General features: G+C 35.3%; 1 protein-coding gene across 4 annotated transcripts in view; it reads left to right on the top strand.

Annotated features, from left to right (window-relative positions):
- Rbp (RIMS binding protein) overlaps positions 1-21,333 on the top strand; it is a 45,194-nt gene that overhangs the window by 8,566 nt on the left and 15,295 nt on the right. For all 4 annotated transcript variants that reach the window (XM_073078183.1, XM_073078185.1, XM_073078184.1 and 1 more), the window contains exons 2-3: positions 20,006-20,206; positions 20,753-20,954. In XM_073078183.1, the coding sequence (XP_072934284.1) occupies positions 20,009-20,206; positions 20,753-20,954 (400 nt within the window). In that variant the 5' untranslated portion in view covers positions 20,006-20,008. The remainder of the gene's footprint in view (positions 1-20,005; positions 20,207-20,752; positions 20,955-21,333) is intronic.

Below are 21,333 nucleotides of genomic sequence, written 5' to 3'. Positions count from 1 at the left end.
ACAGCTCTTTTTGTACCTTTTTGAACACTAGAGCAGTCGCCAATGCATCCACCGGCTTTAAAGCGGAATTTCTTTGCACCTTTTTTGAAGAGGCCCATGTCATAGCGACCAAACTTACCTTCGGAGTAAGTTCGTTCAGAATTCGGCGTTTATTGAGACATATACCTCTTTCAAATACAGTGAAACTTGGTTAAGTGGGACCTGGATAAGTGAGAAACCTCCATAACTGGAACTCATGCTGAGGTCCCAACACTTTGGCACTGAATTACCTCTGTTAGTGGGACGAGGTAAACCTCTATATCTGGGTTTTGTTCTTTTGATTTATCATCATAGTTACCTCTATAACTGAGACAGCGAGTAAATTTTATATGCATAAACCTCTGTAACTGAGATACGAGTAACACTGTTTGTTTACTCATTCTTATTCTACCCACAAATTCCACACGTAATTCCAAGTACGTAAGTACAAATTTTGAGCTTCAATTACCTTCAGTTTTAGTTTCGCTTTACTATCATACAGATGTTTATTTGAATATTTGAATTTGAATATATTTGAATGTCAAAACGAAAGCTACAATCGTTATCATTACGTGAAAAACTGAAGTTAATATCCGTTTATGAACGTGGGAAGACACGCGAAGAAGTTTGTGCCGAATTTAATGTGCCAAAATCTACTCTTTGTAGAATAATTCAGAGTAAACATAAAATTGAATCACAATGTTCTGAAGGACAAGGAAAACTAAAACGCTTGAATATTTTTGTTGATTACATTTGTATGATTACCTTTAAGTACATAATATTTTTTTTATTTAAACTCATTTACATACATAACACGTTATTTTATTTAATGATCGCACCTGTATAACTGAAATAACCTGTATTCTCACCTCTATTAATGGAACCCTCTGTAAATGAGACAGATATTTATTTATACCTGTATATCTGAGACACTGGGTAAGTGGAATACCTCTATAAGTGAAACGACATTGCAGGTCCCTTGATGTCTCACTTAACCAGGTTTCACTGTACTAATGTTATCCTCGGGAGAAAGATTGTTCGGATTGGTCATTTAAAATTAGGTTATTTCAAAAACATTTACCCCTAGCTATTGAGGTAGTGGTTTCCATTCCAAAACATAAATTCCATTTAGAATTAGATGAATTTAGCTCTTAAAATGCAGTGATCTATAGCTAGAGCAGATATCTTAGACAGAGCTATGACTCGTCTTGCTTTCTGCTTCGGCGAAGCATAGTCAACGCATTTACGTAAATGTATAGAGAATACGAGATAATTGAAATAATGGGTTAGTGTGTTTTGCTATTAATATAGTAACCAAACACTATTAGTGACACGCGACTATATATTTAATACAAAAATCCTTTTTATCTAATCAGTGATATTTATTGTCATAACTTTTATTCACTTGGCGATTCAATTCTACTACTATTATTTTACTACCTATCAATGTATTCTGATAAACATGTCTACAAACAATGCTAATTATGTAATGAATACACATAAAAGCAATTAACATTTTTACAGTGATCACCTATTTACATTTTTACATGTTTTACCGCAAAATTGGAAGCACTTTTACAAAAACCATCGCAAAGTTATAAGCTATTTTACATTTTACATAAATCGTCTAGTAAAGTTACGTATGTATTTACCTACATTACATAAAACGTCTGCAATCGTAGTAAGAACGCACTTACGCATTTTATACAGCTTATATGAGAGCGAGATTGGAACCTAAGACATTCCTGAGGCTTTGTCTAGCGAGCGACGTCAGCTCACAGCCCTTTGCAAATGCTCCTTTTGTGTACTGCATGAAGTTTTCCTTTGTTGGAGGGCATTCAAGATGAGTCAACACTTATTCTTTTATTTCTTACGTTATTACCCTTTTAATCGTGTCTATTATGTGTTATGAATTTGTTTTTACCGCTATCTATGTAATAGAGTGAATTAATTTTAGCCTCTGACATACCGGTTTCAGAATAAGTTCAGAGTTCTGTGTGCGTATGATAAATTAATTTCCATGCTTTATATAACATTTATAAATGTCTGAGCGTTATCTAAAATAGTCCTTAGGGGTGTGTTAAGTCTATGGCCTACTCCTTCTCATTCTGAGACCCGTGCCCAGCAGTGGGACAATAATGAGTTGATGATGATGAAGTCTACATATCTGTACTTGGCCACCAGGGTGGACTATGACCAACCTTACCATGAGAAGGTCAGTCTAAGAGAAAACCCGTTCCCAACATTTATACTAGATTGTATTAATACGACCTATTTATTAAATATTATTTCTTAAAATAACACTTGATACGATGGAATAATATTTCTGAAGAGAGCAGAAATGAAATATAAATAGATTTCTAGCTTCAATACGTGGAATCGTGTAGGAGTTCACTAAGTAGGTACTATTACCGTTGAAATAATGATTGCAGACTTAGAAAAGAGGAGTGTATTTTTAAATTTATAGATTTATCATCATCATCATCGACCCATTATTGTCCCACTGCTGTGCACGGGTCTCCTCTCAGAATGAGAAGGATTAGCTCATAGTCCACCACGCTGGCCAAGTGCGTATTGGTAAATTTCACATACCTTTGATATATTTTTTTATAAATCTCAGGTGTGCACATTTTCTCATGATGTTTCTCTTCACCGTAATAGGCAAGTAATAATTAATTTCTAATACGCACATAACTTTGAAAAATCGGACACCTCGATCGAGAGGCCAAGTTTCTTGACCACTAGGCTACTTCTTTTATCATGTAGGTAAATCATAATTATCTATACTAATATTATAAAGAGGAAAACTTAGTTTGTTTGTTTGATTGTAATGAATAGGCTCAAAAACTACTGGACCGATATTAAAAATTCTTTCACCGTTCGAAAGCTACATTATCCACGAGCTATATTATCCACGAGTAACATAGACTATATTTTATATGAAATATATTTGATAAATAGATTTTGAAGTGGTACAAAGCTTGTCGGGTCAGCTGGTAAAAAATATAGTAGACCTATCCTATATTACGTCAAAATTGTAATCATACATATTACATTTTACTATGAAGAAAATCTCGATTACAAAAAAGTTAAAAATTTCCTTCCTAGTCGTAGAAAGGATTCTCATAAGGATCTCTTTATAAGGCTTGAAAGCAGCGAGATTGGAACATTCCTAAGACGTCTAGCTTGCAACTTCAGCCTTTGCAATGCTTTTGTCTACAGTATGAAGTTTTTTGCATTCGGCCTGAGTTAGCACTTACTTTTTTATGAGATTGAAGTAGAAATGAGCGTAAAGTTCTCTTAATGGTAAATGGTCATTAACCCATTTTATTTTTGTTTGCCGAATTATTCTAAGCTAGTTTGGAAGGTGGTACAGTACCACCGCCACACATGTTTCTGCCTAATAAAACCAGTGTTAAGCGCTGTTGTGTTCTGGTTTGAAGGGTGTGGTAAGGAAGACATAATTCTCCGAGGTATTCCAGCTTAGTCAACTTAGCTTATTCAGGTAGGAAAATAATCTTAGCTGGGGTGGATCACAGGTGACCGTGGGCGGCAGTAGCCACTTAATATCAGGTGGACTACATTTACCATAGGTAAACTTATTAAATAATTCCAGCTAGGTTTGGTCACGCCCTTCAAACCAGAACAACATCGCGTTATCTGTATTCATTTAAACAGTGGTGTTGGAATATTATCCGCAATCCATTTCATGTGTTACTATCGAGCATTTCATTAGGGGCTTTATGAGCAAGTCAAACCATAAGGCCACCTACGAGGTTTAATGTCAGCTATCCTTCGATAACAACCGGGACCGACGGCTTAACGTGCCCATTAAATATACGGTCACCCATCCAAGTACCAACCGCACCTGACGTTGCTTAACTTTGTAGATCGGTTGAGATCTACATACGCTACTGGGCTATGCGCTTTCAAGGCCTATGTGGGTAAACATTAAATATAGGTTAATACTTACTTACACAATATAAATAAAAAGCAACATTATTCACTACACCCTGTACATTAATAAAAACCTTTGTGACAGATGAGAGGAGGCTTAATCAGCGAATATTTTAATCAAAGTTGTATCTCATTTGTGCAGCTTCTACAGTGGGGAGCAAAAATAGCTTTTTGTTATCAAACCCGGAGGAATTGTCTCTGTTACATTTATATGTCGCCGTCCAATCGTAGAATCAGGCATATTATAATGCGCCTGGGAATTAAATACTAATGTATTGAGCTGGAGCTTTTTAATTTGTTGAGAAAATGAACGTAAAATGTATTCACCTTATACACATAACAGGTGGTAGGGCATTATGACTCGACTGCGAGAATGTACGAGTACATACATTTATTTTTGTTTCATAGCATTAGTACAAAGGCTGTACATACTTCTCTGATCTTTCTTAAATGAATTAATATGTGTGCTTACGATTTTCATAGATCGCATAAAGTTTATAGGTACAGTAGGTAATACTTCGGACTTACGCTGTTTGTCCACCGACCACCGATACCGAGCCGATACCGATAATTAATGACGGCGCCGAAGTAGCGTACATACATTTACCATAGCAGCTTGTCCACCGAACGTCCGTCGCCCGAGCACCGTCAACCCGGCCGCCGATAAATTCGAGTAGATCGGCGTGACCGCTTACGCGGTGGTGGCTGAACGATATCCGCGTAAGTCAGATCGTTAGTACGACGAAGACGGATTAATTGAACAATACTGTGGTGACAGTTAGTCTATCAATAATCGAGAGTTGCATGACGATCAAATAAACGACATATCGTCACGATTCGAAAAACGCGTCACTACGGGTTCGCGTAAGTCAGATCATAATTCGAGGTATTAATTGTATAAATATGTTTGAAGACCCGCGTGGCGGAGCAGTCACCACACCGTTCTGACGCGCAGAGGGCACCGGGTTCGATCCCCAGCCAGACAAATATCTAAATGATGAATATCTTAACAAAGGCGACCACAGATCTGAAGAAGAAGAGCGGACTCTCCTACCATAGGTTTATATAAACTTACCAGGAGAGTCCCGAAACCTTGTAATCTAACATACTTGTTTAAATAAAGGATTTTTTGATTTTTTTTTGAAATGTTGAATTTAGGTTTCTGTTACTGGGTTTGATTGTTTGTGTATTTGTCTTAGTGTCTGTCGATGGCACCCACGATGCAAGGAATCCTAGCATGGGGCTGTGAGTGTAAAAAGCGTTTAATATAATAATACACGTCTGGGTGGTCTCTACTTTAATCATATTTTTTACCGTTTATAGTTCGTCTTCAATGGTAAGACTATACCTTAACCTAGCGATTACGCCTACGCTGTGAATCGGACGCGTTTTGAAATTCTCGCTAGAAACTTTTGACCTTTAAGGACCTTTTTAGTAATTGGCCTATTATTACTTAAAGCAGTTTATTATTCAACTTTTATTTTAAAAAGCTTGTTCCTTTTGAGTTTCAGTTCATAAATATAATTTGTATTGAGTGCATTTTGTAAGAGTCAAATATATTTATGTATTTTAATAACAAATTTATTTTCTTGTTACAAAGCACTAATATAGTAACGTAACTAATCGATAAATCATTTATCAATGTGCCCTTTTATAGTATTTTCACATTTACGAAAGAAGTCTCAGTTTCGAAAAAAAAAGTTCCAAGTAATCTTGTTTCAAAATCGGCTTTAATGTTTGTAATATGAGCTCCATAAAATATTCTGTAGAAAACACACATACGAGTACAATGACAAACAATAAACACATATTAGAAATATATAAATAATTACATGAATAAATTGTAATATTGTTATAAAGAGTGTATACGTTGTCTGTACATAAATTTCGAAATTAGGTTTAAATGTATTTATTTTCTATACACTAACTTCGGTAGGGCTTTTTTTTGTTTAAAACCCCCCGGTGGCCGTCCTCAGCGCTGCGTAGAGGGCTCCGGGATCTCCAAAGGAACGCAACCGCAGTCCTCTTAGCGCGTTGCTCCGTAGGGCTCTGCCCAGGTGAGCTTCACGCTCGCCACACCATCTGGTGCGTACGACGGTATGCGACCACACATACCGCCGCTCTTCCCGGGGTCGCATACCGGGTGGTTCGAGCTCCCACTCTTGCCGCCCGCAACCCCGGAAGCCCCCTTTTAGTCGCCTCTTACGACAGGCAGGGGATACCGTAGCCCTATTCTGGTCCCGAAACTACAGGGACAAACTTCGGTAGGCCAACCGATAAAGACATTCACAAGATATCTTCACGATTGGTCTATAGAAATGATTTCCAAATCATGTAACAAAACAAAGAATAGAATTGTAATTGCTACGATACTGTAGCGCTACGAAGCAACGCTACGAAAATAGCGTCAACAATTTGTCGTGAATTTTGTCAGAGACGAGGTTCTCTACCTTCATATTAATTAATATTAATTAATTACGATAGTAATGATAATATTGTTTATTATTGAAAAAGTTTATGTAACTTTATGTTATTATATTAGGAGGCAACAACTACGGTTGTATTGCCATTCCGTTGTGGATAATGGTATGCAAAAATATAAGAACCGGGCCTAAGTAGACTGCATTCTTTCTATGATGTTATGTTAGCATAAAAAATCATTTATATCTACGTAGAAGGTGTCAGACAGATAGTGGCATAATAAAACATGTTTTCTACAGAGAATTTCAACAGACATGGGCCGTGTCTGCGCGTTCAAGCTTTTATTTATAATATAGGAGTAACAGACGAGCATTCATTCCACCTGATGGTAAGTGGCTACTACCGCCCATGGACTGTAATCAACCCCAGATAGGATTAGATATTCCTACCTGAGGTCACAGATGCGCCGGTACCCCTGGACTAAGCTGGAACTCCTCGGAAAAGTATGTCTCCCTTGCCGCACCCTTCAAACCAGAATACAGCAGTGCTTACCACTGGTGTTATGAGGTAGACATAGGCGTAATGGTGATGCTGCCGGAGTCGAACCATAAAGGGTTCTACTACCTTCATATTCAAGCTGTAGTAATATGTGACAGAATAAACAGAAAATACTATTTAGTCTGTCACGGGAGGCATCTAACACGCTTTGTATGCAGATTTAAATGAACCCATAAAATGTCCCTACAAAGAATAATGTTACGCTATGAAAAAGTATTTAGCAGAAAATTCTGATGAAAGTTTCATTCGACGCCAACCAGATGGAGTTGGCAGCAAGTTTTCCAATATGTGCAACACGTGTTGTGCTCAAATATTGGTTTTTGCTCGTTGCCAATAGGGTGAGACCAACACCCTCCGTAGTACTCCACATATATGTATATATAACTAGTACATGCGTCCACGGTTTTACTTGCGGAAAAATATTTCATATATTTTATTATAATAAAAGATAAGTTAGTCCTTTTTATCCCTTAAGAACGGCACCTTTGAGAGATAAAAAAAAAATCGGTTGTCTGTAAAGTCGGTTTACTGACGATAGTTGAACGTGACAACGTCATATGAAAATACTGATGGAATGGTTGCATTTTTCAAAATAAATTTGTAAAATAATAATTAATTAATTAATTAATTTTAAACTAATAATTTACTTAACACTATCAACATTTATCAATAGTATGACATAACCTATAAACTCAGTTTCTCAACTTTTGTGTCAATCTAACAATTAATCAATCAATCATAGTTTACGATAATGAAATATCAGTGTACAATTATTTACCTTTATTGTTGTAGTTGTTGTAAATGATAAATGACGAATCTAAGCACTCCATATTTTCACTACAGACACAGCTGACGATACTTTAACCACACGTGTGAACTTGTATTGTGACGCTTTCTTGTTTTTCCAACGCCAAGAACGTTCGAGAAAGACAAAGGCAGAGACACAAGCATGCGCCGATTCATAATTCATAATTCCATTCCTAATTCTCTAGTGCTGCGCGCGCGGCAGACCGATCATAGTTGAGTGGGAGAGAGACGCAAGGCATTCGGCGGGCCTCTCTCTCGTTCGGTGACTCATCGTAACGTTACCGGGCGTTACACTTTTTCATAAGTGACTCCCAGCCGCAACCTAATTTAAGACGTTGTCACGTCAAAAACCTATATCCTTTTCTTAACCTCTGACAATGTGTGAATAATCCGCGCCAAACTGGTAGTCCGCTCTGAATTTGTTGCGAGCAGGTGTAGTCATACAATTTTCATTCGCGACGACGCGACTCATTTCTATATTCAGAGAGGACTAGCTGTTTGGCGCGGACGTTGAAAAGTTTCATGATAATCGGTTATGTAGTTAAGGCGTAAAAGAGTAGCAAACAAACAAAGGAACATACAAACAAACTCATATTCACATGTATAATATAGTATCAGTCATGATGTAGCATCATAAACTTTCAGACACGTGCCAGTTAATTCGTAGCCTGAAATAACGCCCACCACATCGCAATTTCCGCTAACTGAAACTAAACAAAAACTTCTGATTACATATTTGCATGCGTTATTTTTTCTACACTTTCTTTATTTCAGTGACTTTTCTTTTAATTCTCTTTTTTCTGTAATTTGCTTTTAATAAAAGAGAATAATTTGCAATACATGTTTTTTGTGTACCATCTATTTAATATTTTACAGTTTTTGACTATGATTTTATTTTATTATTCATTAGCGGACTGGCTATTAATATTTGAATATAAAACATATTAAATGTAAAAATACTGAGAATATCTTCGATCACTAATAAGAACCTGAAAATAGTGGATTATGCCAACTTGATCAAAAATGGTCAAAATCAAAAAAAGAAATTATAAAAAAAAAAGTGGTGTCATGTGGGTGTCATTTATCAGGTCTTTTACGATTATTAAGAATCTTCAAAATGGTCAAAACCTTTATTAAAAACCATTTATGTGTGACATGATGTGACAGTGGAAAAAAATAAGAACATTTTAAATATTAATTTAATACAGTTCTGGTGATTATTAATGAATTAGAAAGTAACTAGTTAGTTAGTGATCGCACTTAATTATTATTTGAAAAACTCAAAAAAATGTTAATCCTTAATTGGCTGTAGATAGATTAAGTATGAAAATTGCATTATATTTTAAGAGCTGTGGATTTTGTTGATTAATATATTATCTCATATATAAAATTCTCGTGTCACAATGTTATTTACCGTACCCCTCCGAAACGGCTTTACCGATTTTCACCAAATTTTATATGCATATTCAGTAGTTCTGAGAATCGGCTAGCGGCGCATCTGTGGCCGACCTCAGGTAGGAATATCTAATCTTATCTTATGAACGGAAGCGGTCGTCCTATGCCGCGGCGTGACTTCGCCGCTTGGCGCAGGGTCTACGGGCCTCGAGGGATCCCTCCTTACCCGGGCAATCTCCTCAGTGGTTTCACTGCCCACCGGTGTTGTGAGCTGCCGTGAGGCAGCGGTGCAGCGGTCGGTCCTAAGTCTAGAGATGGGCAAAGAACCCGGTTTAAACCCTGTGCAGGGTTTAAACCCAATAAATACCCGTTTATTTCCTCCCACTGGGTATTTATTTGGGTGTTTATAAAATGAGTTAATAAAATCTACACAAAGCTTTTAAAATAGTTCAAATGTTTATTTAATAGATATACTATAGGTTTTTACTGTATTTCTAATGTTTTTACATTTTTAAGTATTACGTTTTTAGGGGTTCATCTATTTTTATTACCTTTTTAATTAATATTTGTTTGACGAAACAAATAGCGCACAACTAAAACAAATAAATATACCTCTCGTATACTATTGCACAGGTGGTGTGGGAATATGGGCATATAATGTAAAATATAATTCTTACGTAATATCTTAATAATTATAGCTTTAAGAAAAAAAATATAAACATTATTTTATAGAAAATTTTAAGTGCTACAACTTTGGTCCAAGGTACTTTTCGATAAAATTTACCGTTTTCGAGAAAAATCCAGAAACCCGAAAATTTTGACTGTTGACCCCGAATAAGTGCCGACACACACATCGATGAGGACTTTTGGAACTTTACTTGTGATGGTAAACCCAAGGTCTCTACGGAAATTTAGCTTTATGTTATTTGATTACTATTTTTATGTCTAAATTGACCGGACTATAAAAACTCCTTTATCAAAATGTTTCAATGTCATTTTCTGTAAATTAAGTAGAAAAAAGTAAAAAAAAGTCTTCCCAAATTTTAATCTATTATTGTTATTATCTTTGTTATTTTTGGTTTAACGACAAAAAGTTATAGAACTAAAATTATAGATAAATCAATTTGAAACCATAATTGTTCTTACTAAATTTCTGTGCGACAAATAGTTTGCCTGGTAGAGCGTAAAAACGCTTTGTGCCCCTTCTTTCAAGATGGCGGCCGAGGGACAAAAGTTGGGACTCCACAAATTAGGATTTAACTGTACACTAAGCCCTTTACACTAATCATTGACATCTATAAAATAAAATTGGGTCTTCGAAAATTGCAACCCAAATGTAACACATCCGAATGGACTATAACAGCGTAGTTAAATGAAATATGGGCTTTTAGAGTGCATATTTGGTGAATTGTTTACAATATTATTTTAAAAATGATATTACACGAAGAAAATAAAAATATGAATGACAATAGTTTACACCCGCTGTTTGGGTGTTTATTTGGGTTTAAACCCTATTTCACCCAAAATACCCGGTTTAAACCCGTATCCACCCATTGGGTTTAAACCCTCTGCCCATCTCTAGTCCTAACGTGACCTGTGCTAGGCTGCGTGTGCAGATTTTCAGTCCTCCAGATGGTCGGAGGACACCTGCCCCTCGAGTTCACGAGGTCTTATCTTATCTTATCTGAGGTTGATTATGGATCCATGGGCGGCAGTAGCCTTACCATCAGGCGGACTGCACGCTCGTCTGCTACTCCTGTATTATAAAAAAAGGCAAGTTTGTTTGCTTTTGCAACATTTTTGAAAAAACTATGTAATACCACAGTGCATACTACACCCATGCTCGTATGGCGAATCTAAAAAAAAGAAGCAACGGGTTCGTGCTTACGCATAAGTGTTGCGACAACTACTGCGCTACGGGAAGTGGTATGTGCTAGTATAGTTCTGTATAAACTACGAGCGAAGTGCAGACTTTTTTGTGCTTTTTGGTGAGTGATATTGATTCTGTTAAGAGAAATATGCGCAATGACGTCATAATACTCTTTGTGCTCGTATTGTTTCATGTTCATTATTTACCCACACAAAAACATGTGTAGAATAATGTAGAGCAGAGATATAAAAATTACCACTTAGATGTTCCTGTGAATTGTAACGATTATGATTATGCTTTAATTTGTAAAGCCATGACAAAATTATTTTTTGGCAAAGTTTTTAGTCTTGGGCATAATGAAAATTTAATTTAGGGCAAAATAACTATTTTTTTGTAACTGAGTGTAATATTTGTTCCTTATTTCAACACGACCAATAAAAGTAACAGTTGTTATGAAATATAAATAGGCGACACAAGAGTGTAGCTTTATTCAGTAGTTTTATTTTTTTTAAGTAGTCTACTTAAATTTAAATTTAATTAAATTTCATTTTGTTCAACTCCGGATACACCAGCACCACATCTGCCAAATAACAGCACTATTAAGCGCTGCTTTGTTCCGCTTTGAAGGGTGTAGTAAGGAAGACATACTTATCGGAAGCATTCCAACTTAGGCTTTAAGGGTAGATGCGTTATATTATAAGTGGTTAAGTACAGTACATAGACGGCAATAGCTTACAATCTAGTGGACCGCATATTCGTTTGCTTCAATATTTAAAAGTAATAGTTTAATAAAAGTAAATAATTTAATAAAAATGAATTATGTTTTATTTATGTTTACAAAACTTATAGTACATTACGATACGCGTGGCCAAAGTAGCCTATTTTTGCACGGCGTGAAGTTAGCGCCCGAGCGCAGCGAGGGTGCTAAACGCCGTGCAGATAATAGGCTACTTTTGTCACAAGTATCGTATACTATTTTATAGCTCGTGTGACATAAACCCGCTTATACTTGTGAAGAAATATGAAAAAATATGATAATTATTTTGAAACTTATAAATGATTGAAACTAAAAATTATGAACTAAAAAAGCAATAAAAATGTGACACAACCAAAACCATTGAAATTTAGAAAATTTAGTAATTATTCTGCACTTGTGATAAAGACAAATCTAACACCACACATACATCGAAATCTATCAAGACATTTAGGCTACATACAGGCGTATTAAAGAAACATATGATAAGCAATCACATAATGTACTAATACATAACTAATACTAGTGATACAGTAGAAAATCGATTATCCGGACCTTAGTTATAAATATTCGCGATGGTTCGGATTGTGAAACGTGAACAAGTAACTTTGTAATAACCCTTACAGATCAGCCACATTTTGTGTGACTTGTGCATTTAAATTCCGGAAAGTCGTCAAATCGCAACAAAATAGTTACTATAAAAAACAAAAACCCGATTGCTAAAAATATAACCTATGTTATCGCCACAATTTAGACGAATTCAGCGACACATCATGTATCAAAATTAATGAAGTCGTTTGAGTTTGCCAAAGAATGAAAAATACATACGTAACAAACATATAGTCGAAAAATATCACCTTCCTAAATCGGTTTAAATAGCTTTTCTTCATAAACTCAATTATCCAAATTTTCGATAATCCGAATGCCACAAATACGACAACAAATAGGTCGCTTAGTCGAGATTCTACTGGAGTAGTATTATGGCTAATAACTTTGAATTGATAACGATTCCTAATTTAAATATCTCCTACTATGGTGTGTAGCGAAAATAAAACAAACACAGTCAAAACAAACAATAAAATTCGATAAAGCCCAATAGTTAGTCTTATAGTGATGCTATTGCTTAGTATGTACACAATGGCAAAAACATTTATAAATACGTCCAAAATAAAATATTAAAATAATTATAGCTTTAAACAAAATACTCATTACTCACTTTTAATTTTTAAATGGCATTTAATAGATGAAACGTTCATAGCTATGTTTATTTTTTTCAACTGTGAGGGTAGTGTATTAATATTCGTACGGTGTAAAAATCGGCTACTTTGGACACAGAAATGCGTGGCTAAAATGCGGGTTTAGGTCACAGAGTGCTATAAAATAAATTAAATCTAAAAAACTCTTGGATGAGTATAATACATAGTTTGGTCACTCCTAACAAGAAAGTGTAACCAGTTTTGAGAATTGCAATTGGTGCGTAGATAAAGTTTTGCCACGTCTCCGTTCTAAAATATAATGTTTGAAATACTTACTATTTTTTTGTTACCTACGTAAATTACGTAGTATTAAGCAGTTGTCTATACACAAATTTTATCTAAAAATGTTTTTATTTCTCAAGAAATAAAAAAATAAATGATAAAATCATTTTGTGGCTTCAATTTCAAGGCGGTGAAGTGTCTATCTATTTTACTTATCTAAGTGTAAACTCAACAATGTAATATGTAACCAACATCAAAATCTAAAGAATATTTACAATGTAGCACACTAAATTCAGGGCATTGCAACTGCGATTAACTTCGAAGGGGGTGATTGACGTTGATTGCACGTTAAACCCTCGACATTTATAATCAACTCGATCGGTTATTTGCAACTAACAATTCTCTCTTCCAAGTATTTTTACCTATTTATTGATAGCTTCCAAGTATACCTTTTTATTTATTGATTTTTTTATTATGTTTGGAAATATTGTTCTTTTTAGAAAATCTAATCTTAAACGAATATACTCACTAAGTAGATTTGTTCTATTTTAGATCTGAATATGCAGTAATGCTTAATTATAATGTTTCACGTAAAAATTGGTCTGTTGGTAGAAAAATTACGATCACAAAAATTCCACCACTTGCAAAACTGCTATTTGTAAAATGTCATTAAAATTTTATTAAATCTATCTTACTTACCACACCTTTAATTCTGAAACATCAACTTAAACGATTCTGTATGTAAGAGTGGCGGTAACGAACCACAGAATTCTCCCACCTCTAAAATCACAATTAATAGGCATAAGTACATTAGTTAAATTAATAATTCCTATGAACACTGCTGAAGACGAGAGCTCGCCATGTTCTGTCATTTGGCAGCTCTCCCAAATTTAAGTTTGGGACCAATTTAAATATGTAATTATATTTTTCTACTTATAAGTATGCAAATTTTAAACTATGTTGAGACTATCAAGCCGTCCAATTAATTAAACCAATAACTACCCTCTTAAAAGTCATATAAATAATGTTTATCTCTTACGAATTTGGAGATTTTCAAAAAGTTTAATATAAAGAGTAGTTCTTTTCAAAACGTGTACACCTTACAATTAGCTAAACATAAAACAAAAACCTTACTTAACGTTTCTAAAAAGGAACAATCAGTGCACCAAAGCAAAAAGCAATATAGGCGAAGAACTACGTTCCAAAGGAGCAACTTACTAAGCGCTGTATTGCTTTGGCGGGCTTCCCAAATTCCCCACTCGCCGCCATCTAGTCTGGGTGGGGGTCCTGGAATCAGGTCAGCGCACTTTTTCGTCTCAACTGAGACGGGGCGGCGGCGGAATCTACTTATTGACTATTGTACCCACGATTCTGTTACCACTCGGGTTGCTAACCCCGATTTCATTGTTCGATCTTGTAAGCCATTATTTATTCATAGCCCACTTTTCCATTTCGATTCAGTGTACACTATTTCTGTTCTACTGTTAACCTGTCGCCTAAATTGATACATTTTTGTAACACGAAACGATAGAGAATGGTTTAATTTTCATGCATACTAATCTTGTCAATCGAGATTAGTTTTATGGAAGGCAAAAAAAGTTACATTTTTTTATTATATAAGTGGCAAACTAGCATGCAGTCCGCCGGATAGGAAGTGGCCAGCGCTGTTGATGGATCAGTTGGACATCCATAATCGATCCCTGATAAAATTATATTTCTACCTAAGGTCCGTCACACTTTCCTTGCTGCCTCGTTGTAAGATGTCAAGAGAATTGTAGAACAATGTGCATTTACGTAAAAGTAAATTAGATTTTTTTATATTATTTAATTAAGACTATAGTTAATTAAAACTTAATACACTTAAGTATGAAAGTTAACTAACAATGTAGGTACCTTAATATTAAATAGCTTCAAAGATGTTATTTAATATTACTAGATTCATAATTGTGATACAAGGTTTTGACATAAAAAGGATTGCGTTTTTCTGACTAGACATCATAAATTTCCTTGAAAATTGGATTTAACTATTTGGCTACCAGAACAGGCAGTAAAATAATGACCTCAATCCTCGTTCATGTCTTCTATAATGTAAGTTATTACAAGATGTAGTTTAGTTTATGACCTCCGTTTGTCATACGAGTTACGAGATTTATGTAACAGATATAAAATATATTTATTTCTCGTAAAATAGGGTTATTGTATATGGTTTATATAATTTATATCGTGTATTTAATAATGTTGTGGTTTTCATTTTAACGAGCTTTTTACCCGACTGCGGAAGGTAATGTTATTCGGGTTTAAGTATATTGTATGTCTCTTTCTTTGGCACGATCTGCAGCTCAAATGGCTTGACGGAATTTTACATATGGGGTGTAGTTGGATACGATAAAATTGTAGGAGTGACATAGGCTATATTAAAGCAGTCGGGGGTTTTTTTGTTCTATTAAATCATCCGATTCCGGGCAGGCAAAAAGGTATAAAAAATAATTCGCCAAGTACGACTCGAACTCGCATATGAAGACTTCCGTACCATCAATCATTATTTTTTACTTATTTTTATTCATTTTATTATTTTCAACAATACTTAGTTATATGATGCAACAATAGATGGCGTTGGGTAAACAACGTATAAAAACAACGTTAACAACGTACAATAAAATTAAAATAACTTTATTAAAATATGTATTATGGTTCTTATTTGTAGTTATTATAATACCAGTTATAAACGAATTGTAAAAATTTCAACCGTCTTCTTAGTACGGTTTAAGATTTAGATCGAAAAATGCCGAAAAATACCGGTTTGTTGTATAGAGATCCCCTTTAATATTCAACTTTATTTTATTTTTAGTATTTGTTGTTATAGCGGCCACCGTTATGCATCATCTGTAAAAAAATCATGTGTCTATCTATTACGGTTCCGGAGATATAGCCCTGTGACAGACGGACAGACAACGAAATCTTAGTAATAGGGTTCCGTTTTTACCCTTTGGGTACAGAACCCTAATAAAGGTGCAGTTTTAATTTTTTATCAAAATTCAGTATATTCCGCTATGCGATTATAAATAGTTCTGGATTTTGCCATCCATACACTTAAAAATGTCACCCTGTATACATTATTTTTATATACTGCTTATGCGGTACATACTACTTAAATACTCAGCACCGCTCATGTGTCGCTACGACTTAATTGCTTAACACGTTGAACTATACTTAAAAGCTTAGGATTCAGTCTAGACACTTGCATTGTGTTAAGTGCTTCGACGTGCACACCTGGGCAATGTCCTTCGTTTTTGTATTACGTGCAAGTTGTTTGTCTTCCCTTTTCATTGTTTGAAGTGAGTGAAGGCGTGTACTATCTCTTGTATGTATTTGTATGTATATATTTTATTTTATTGTACTTAAGTGTGTGTACTATACCTTTGCTATAGTTTTTAGCATTTAAACAGGTGTAACATAACTTAATTTTTTACCTCAAACTTAATCCAACTTTGAGTTGTTTTTCTTTTCATTATTGTGACTTTTTGTGTTATTTATCATTCATAGAATAATCAGAACTGTAGATTTTATCTTCTTGCACTCGTTAGAAATTATCAAACTTAACCAATTTTTGGCTACCAAAGTTAAAAGATTGTCAATTTTTTTATTTTTTATTTAAGGTTTTAGAAACTTTATTTCCCATTAAGAATTATACAATTCACTTACATGAGAAACTTAAATATTACATATTAGTTTACGCGTACATGAGCGTGTTTAGGTAGGTACAATTACATTACAATTACATAAGAAGTGGGTAGTAAGAAAAACGTATACGACTCGTCGAGTCAAGAGATAAGGAAGTGTATCGACATAAAGCTACTAGATACGGCTCGAGCGTACCTAAATGGTAAGTTAGTTTATTTATGGTATATTTATGTAAGGTTTTTTTTGTTGTTTGTTTTTTGGTTTTATTTATTTATTATTTATTTATTTTTAGTATTATTATTATAATTTTTTATTTTATTTTATTTTATTTTTTTTATTTAAAGTGTTGGTGTGTGTGTGTGTGTGTGTGTGAGTGTGTGTGTGTGGGTGGGTGATTGATTTACTGAGTAATTTTGTATGTAATACTATAACCTATTATATATAATATATTGATTGATTATTTGATGTAGATGTTCATGTAAGTAGTAGACATATTAATTTATTGTTGTTGTATATTTTTAATAATATGTGTTTTTTTTTTTTTTTTTTTTTTTCTTATTTCAATTTTATTATTATTTTGTATTTGCTTTTATACAAAGTTTTATCAGTTGTTATGAGTAATCAAGTAATGTTTTAATAACTTTTTAAAGGTTTTAATGGATTGCGAGTTTTTGATGTCTTTCGGGAGCTTGTTATATAATTGAGCTCCTTCATACATAAGGTTCTTTTTGCCGTAATTTTTTGTTCTAGGTGTTTGTAGTACTAAATTATTAGCATTTCTTAGTAGTTTTTTCTGTACTTGTGCTTTTCTTGTAAATATGATTTGTGTATGTATGTGTTTTGTAAGAATTTTGCGTATTAGTATGCAGGTGCTATATATATATGTTTGGGTAATGTTTAGTAATTTGGTTTTGTTGTAGAGTGTATCGGTGGGAGTTAAGTAATCATAGTGGAAGAGAACTTTTACCAGCTTATTTTGAGCTCTTTGTATTAGATGTAAGTTTGTTTTAGCTGCTAAGCCCCATACTTCAATCAGATAGTCAATGTGGGGTTTAACGAGACAGTTGTAAATATAGTACCTAATTTTCGGAGGGAAACATCGAGCGTTACCTCGTATTATACCAGTGAGGGAGGCTAATTTATTTTTAACATGTTCAATGTGTGGCTTCCACGTCAGATTACTGTCAAGGATAAGGCCTAGATATTTTTCATGGTCTGTCCTTTTTATTTTGACATTATTTATCGTAAGAGGTTCATAGTTAGCTATTTTCTTATTTTTAGCCTTAAATATTATGTAGTTAGTTTTAGCAGTATTGATAGTTAATAAGTTGTATTTGAACCATTTGTGTAGTAAATCTAAGTCGTTTTGTGCATCCGTTACAATTGTCTGTATTGAGTGACCAAAATAAAATAAACTAGTGTCATCTGCGTATAGTGTTATATCTCCCTTCAAGCCAATGTCATGGATATTATTAATATAAATCAAAAACAGCATAGGTCCGAGTATCGAGCCTTGCGGAACACCGTATGTAATAGGTTTAGATTGGCTCTGTATTTATTGTAATTTTATATTGGGAACTTTTGGATTTTGTTACGCAAAACTGGTTAAGATTTATTATTGTATATTACAAACGGGCATTGACGGACAAAACTTAAGTAAATCCAGTCAATATTATCTGGATTTTTTTCTAAATGTATTTACACTTTCCGAGTTTCTGATTTTCGTTATTGTCGTTCTCTCGTATTGTTCGTGACGTGGTTATACGTAACCACTCTTCATGTATTTATGCTAGTCGTTAAGCAGTCTAGACATTATGTCCTACGGAGCAGAGTCAAAGATGATAGATGTCTCAGAATCAAAGTTCATGTTTTTTCTACGAGTTTTATGATTTTTCAGTCACGCATGCGTGAACCTTTCACTATTTGACTTTTCACCTCTTACATTTAAAACATAGTCGTTTTATTATCTTTGATTTATTTTTCTCTTTGTTCGAAGCATTGATTTATAACCTAAAGATTTGTTACTAGCGGGCAAAACTTGAAATATCCTACATACGTCAAGTGGTGTAAATCGACTCCAGTCGCTCTCGCGCGGCGTAGTAATTCACACGTATGTCTTTTAAGCCTCAAAATGCCTTCTTCGTCATTGGTTCGAAGTATATGGTGCCGCCGATCTCTCTCTCTACACTATACTCTAAACAGTCTGAGCAGCACTGAAGACCTAAACTTCATCAATAAGGTAGTTGTTCTAACCTATGATTGATAAAACATACGTTGCTTTCCCTGACTAAGTTGGAATGCGTCCTCCAAGTATTACACAGTGTTAGAACTTAAAAATAACGGAGATATCTGTTGGCCGAGATTTTTTCGTCATGTTTTTAAGTAATTTGGCTTTTCATCGAGCTTCGCTTTTTCTTTTACTTTTGGTAAAAAACGTGTAGATTCGTATATTTATTTCTAGCATTTTATACTTTTGGAAGAGTCCATATACTCAACTCCATCATCTTAAAGGGTGCAAGAACAGAGCTGGTCAATGTCCTCGAGTCTTTGTTTTTGCGTCATGTTCTAAGAGCCTTTTCACTTTTCCACGTGCGTGCTCTTCAATCCTTAAGGCACTAGAGTGTAAGTCTTTGACGCACCGTCAATTCTTTTGAGGGCAATGAATGTCAGAACTTTGTTGTTGTTAATGCGTGAGACGAGTTCTTCTTTCAGGTTCCTATTTTGTATAAGCATGTCTATGTATTCGTGTTACAGAAGTTTTATATAATATTTGTTTTGTAGCAGTATCTTGCAAAAAGGGAAGGTATCTGTACCCTGAATAATCTTAAGAGTAAGAGGTCCTTATAGTAATAATGGAATCCTCCAAAGCTAAGGATTGAAATGTAACATCATAAAAATTGGTTGGATATGTTAAGGAATAAGAAGGACATTTCCTCCGCCTCCGTCACTTTGATCGTTAGATACGGTTGTGATAGGCACACAAAGTATTTCAATTTTGTCTTTCCTTCAACCTAACATCACTTCGCAAACTGACATAGAGTATACTCAAAGTAGAATCTTTTTCAGAATATGAGCGGGTACGGCATCGCGGGCGGGGGCGAGACGGATGCGCTATCGCGGCGGCTGCGCGAGGCGGAGCGTGCGCGCGCGGACGCGGAGCGCGCACACGCGGACGCGCTGTCGCAGCTCCGCTCGGCGCAGCGCTCGCCGCTAGACACGCACAACGTTGAGCAGTTGCAGTCACGCGTGCGGGAATTGGAAAAGAAGGTGCGTGGTGTAAAAATCATTGTGGATTAACAAATGGTACCGTGGTGGTGCACACGCGGACGCGCCGTCGTAGCTCCGCTCGGCGCAGTGCTCGCCGTTAGATTCGCACAACATCGAGCAGCTGCAGTCACGCGTGCGGGAATTAGAAAAGAAGGTGCGTGGTATCAAAAAATACATTTTAAGCGTGTTCGTACACACGCGGATGCGCTGACAGCTTAGTTCAGCTCACCGCTCGCGGCTAGGCATGGACAACGTCAGGCAACTAAGATGACGCGTGGGGGATTGGTAAAGATCGGCTGTCGCAACTTACACAATTTTTTGTTATAACGTATTTCTGACTTTTGCGCTGCTGTCTTCTGGTTTAAGGTTAAGTTTCATTTATATAGTGTTAGAACTTTACCCTCAAGCAACGTATCGACATTAATTCACTTGTTGTAGGATTCCTGTCCAAGTTTCAGATTTTGCCTAGTCACGTAAAATAATTGAAATATACAGGAACACATACTCACTGCATGAAAATCTAAAACATTCAATTTTGGCCGCCAGGCTGCGCTAGAAACGGTGCGATGCGAGGAGCTACAGCTAGAGCTCTCGGCAGCGATGCGAGCGCGCGGAGCCACCACCACCACCGCGTCGTGGACATCACCGGCCTCTCAGCCCGCCACCGAGATCGAGCGCATCATGGCCAAGATCGAGCAGGACAACCGGATCTTGGCAGAGCTTGAGCACACCCGGTCGACTACGCATGGTAACAATGTTAACCACTACAGGTACCTTGGTAAGACTAGTGATAGAACTTCTAAATAACCCCGTGTGAACTCCCACCTGACCTAAATCTGTAACACAGTCAACAGTCTAATAAAATTGAAGTATCTATCTGTTACTTTCGTATTTGCTTTTGATCCTATAATCTGCACGATAACAATTAATCTGTAGTATTTTTTTGTCTGTCTATGCCATACTTGGAAAATGGCGTACTGATTTCAAGGGATCATTCATGATGGAATCTGCAATACATGCCTTTATTAAATATTTTTTTATTTATTTAATTTAAAGTTAATTTAGTTTTGACATCCTTATTTCTCATAATTGCATCCTTTATTTTCTATTGCCTGTCATTTAAAATT

The sequence above is a fragment of the Epargyreus clarus genome, unplaced genomic scaffold, assembly GCF_041222505.1.
Source record: "Epargyreus clarus isolate Ecla_fem2 unplaced genomic scaffold, WU_Ecla_fem_2.2 ptg000012l, whole genome shotgun sequence".
NCBI classification, from domain to species: domain Eukaryota; kingdom Metazoa; phylum Arthropoda; class Insecta; order Lepidoptera; family Hesperiidae; genus Epargyreus; species Epargyreus clarus.
This window is presented reverse-complemented; position numbering and strand designations above follow the sequence as displayed.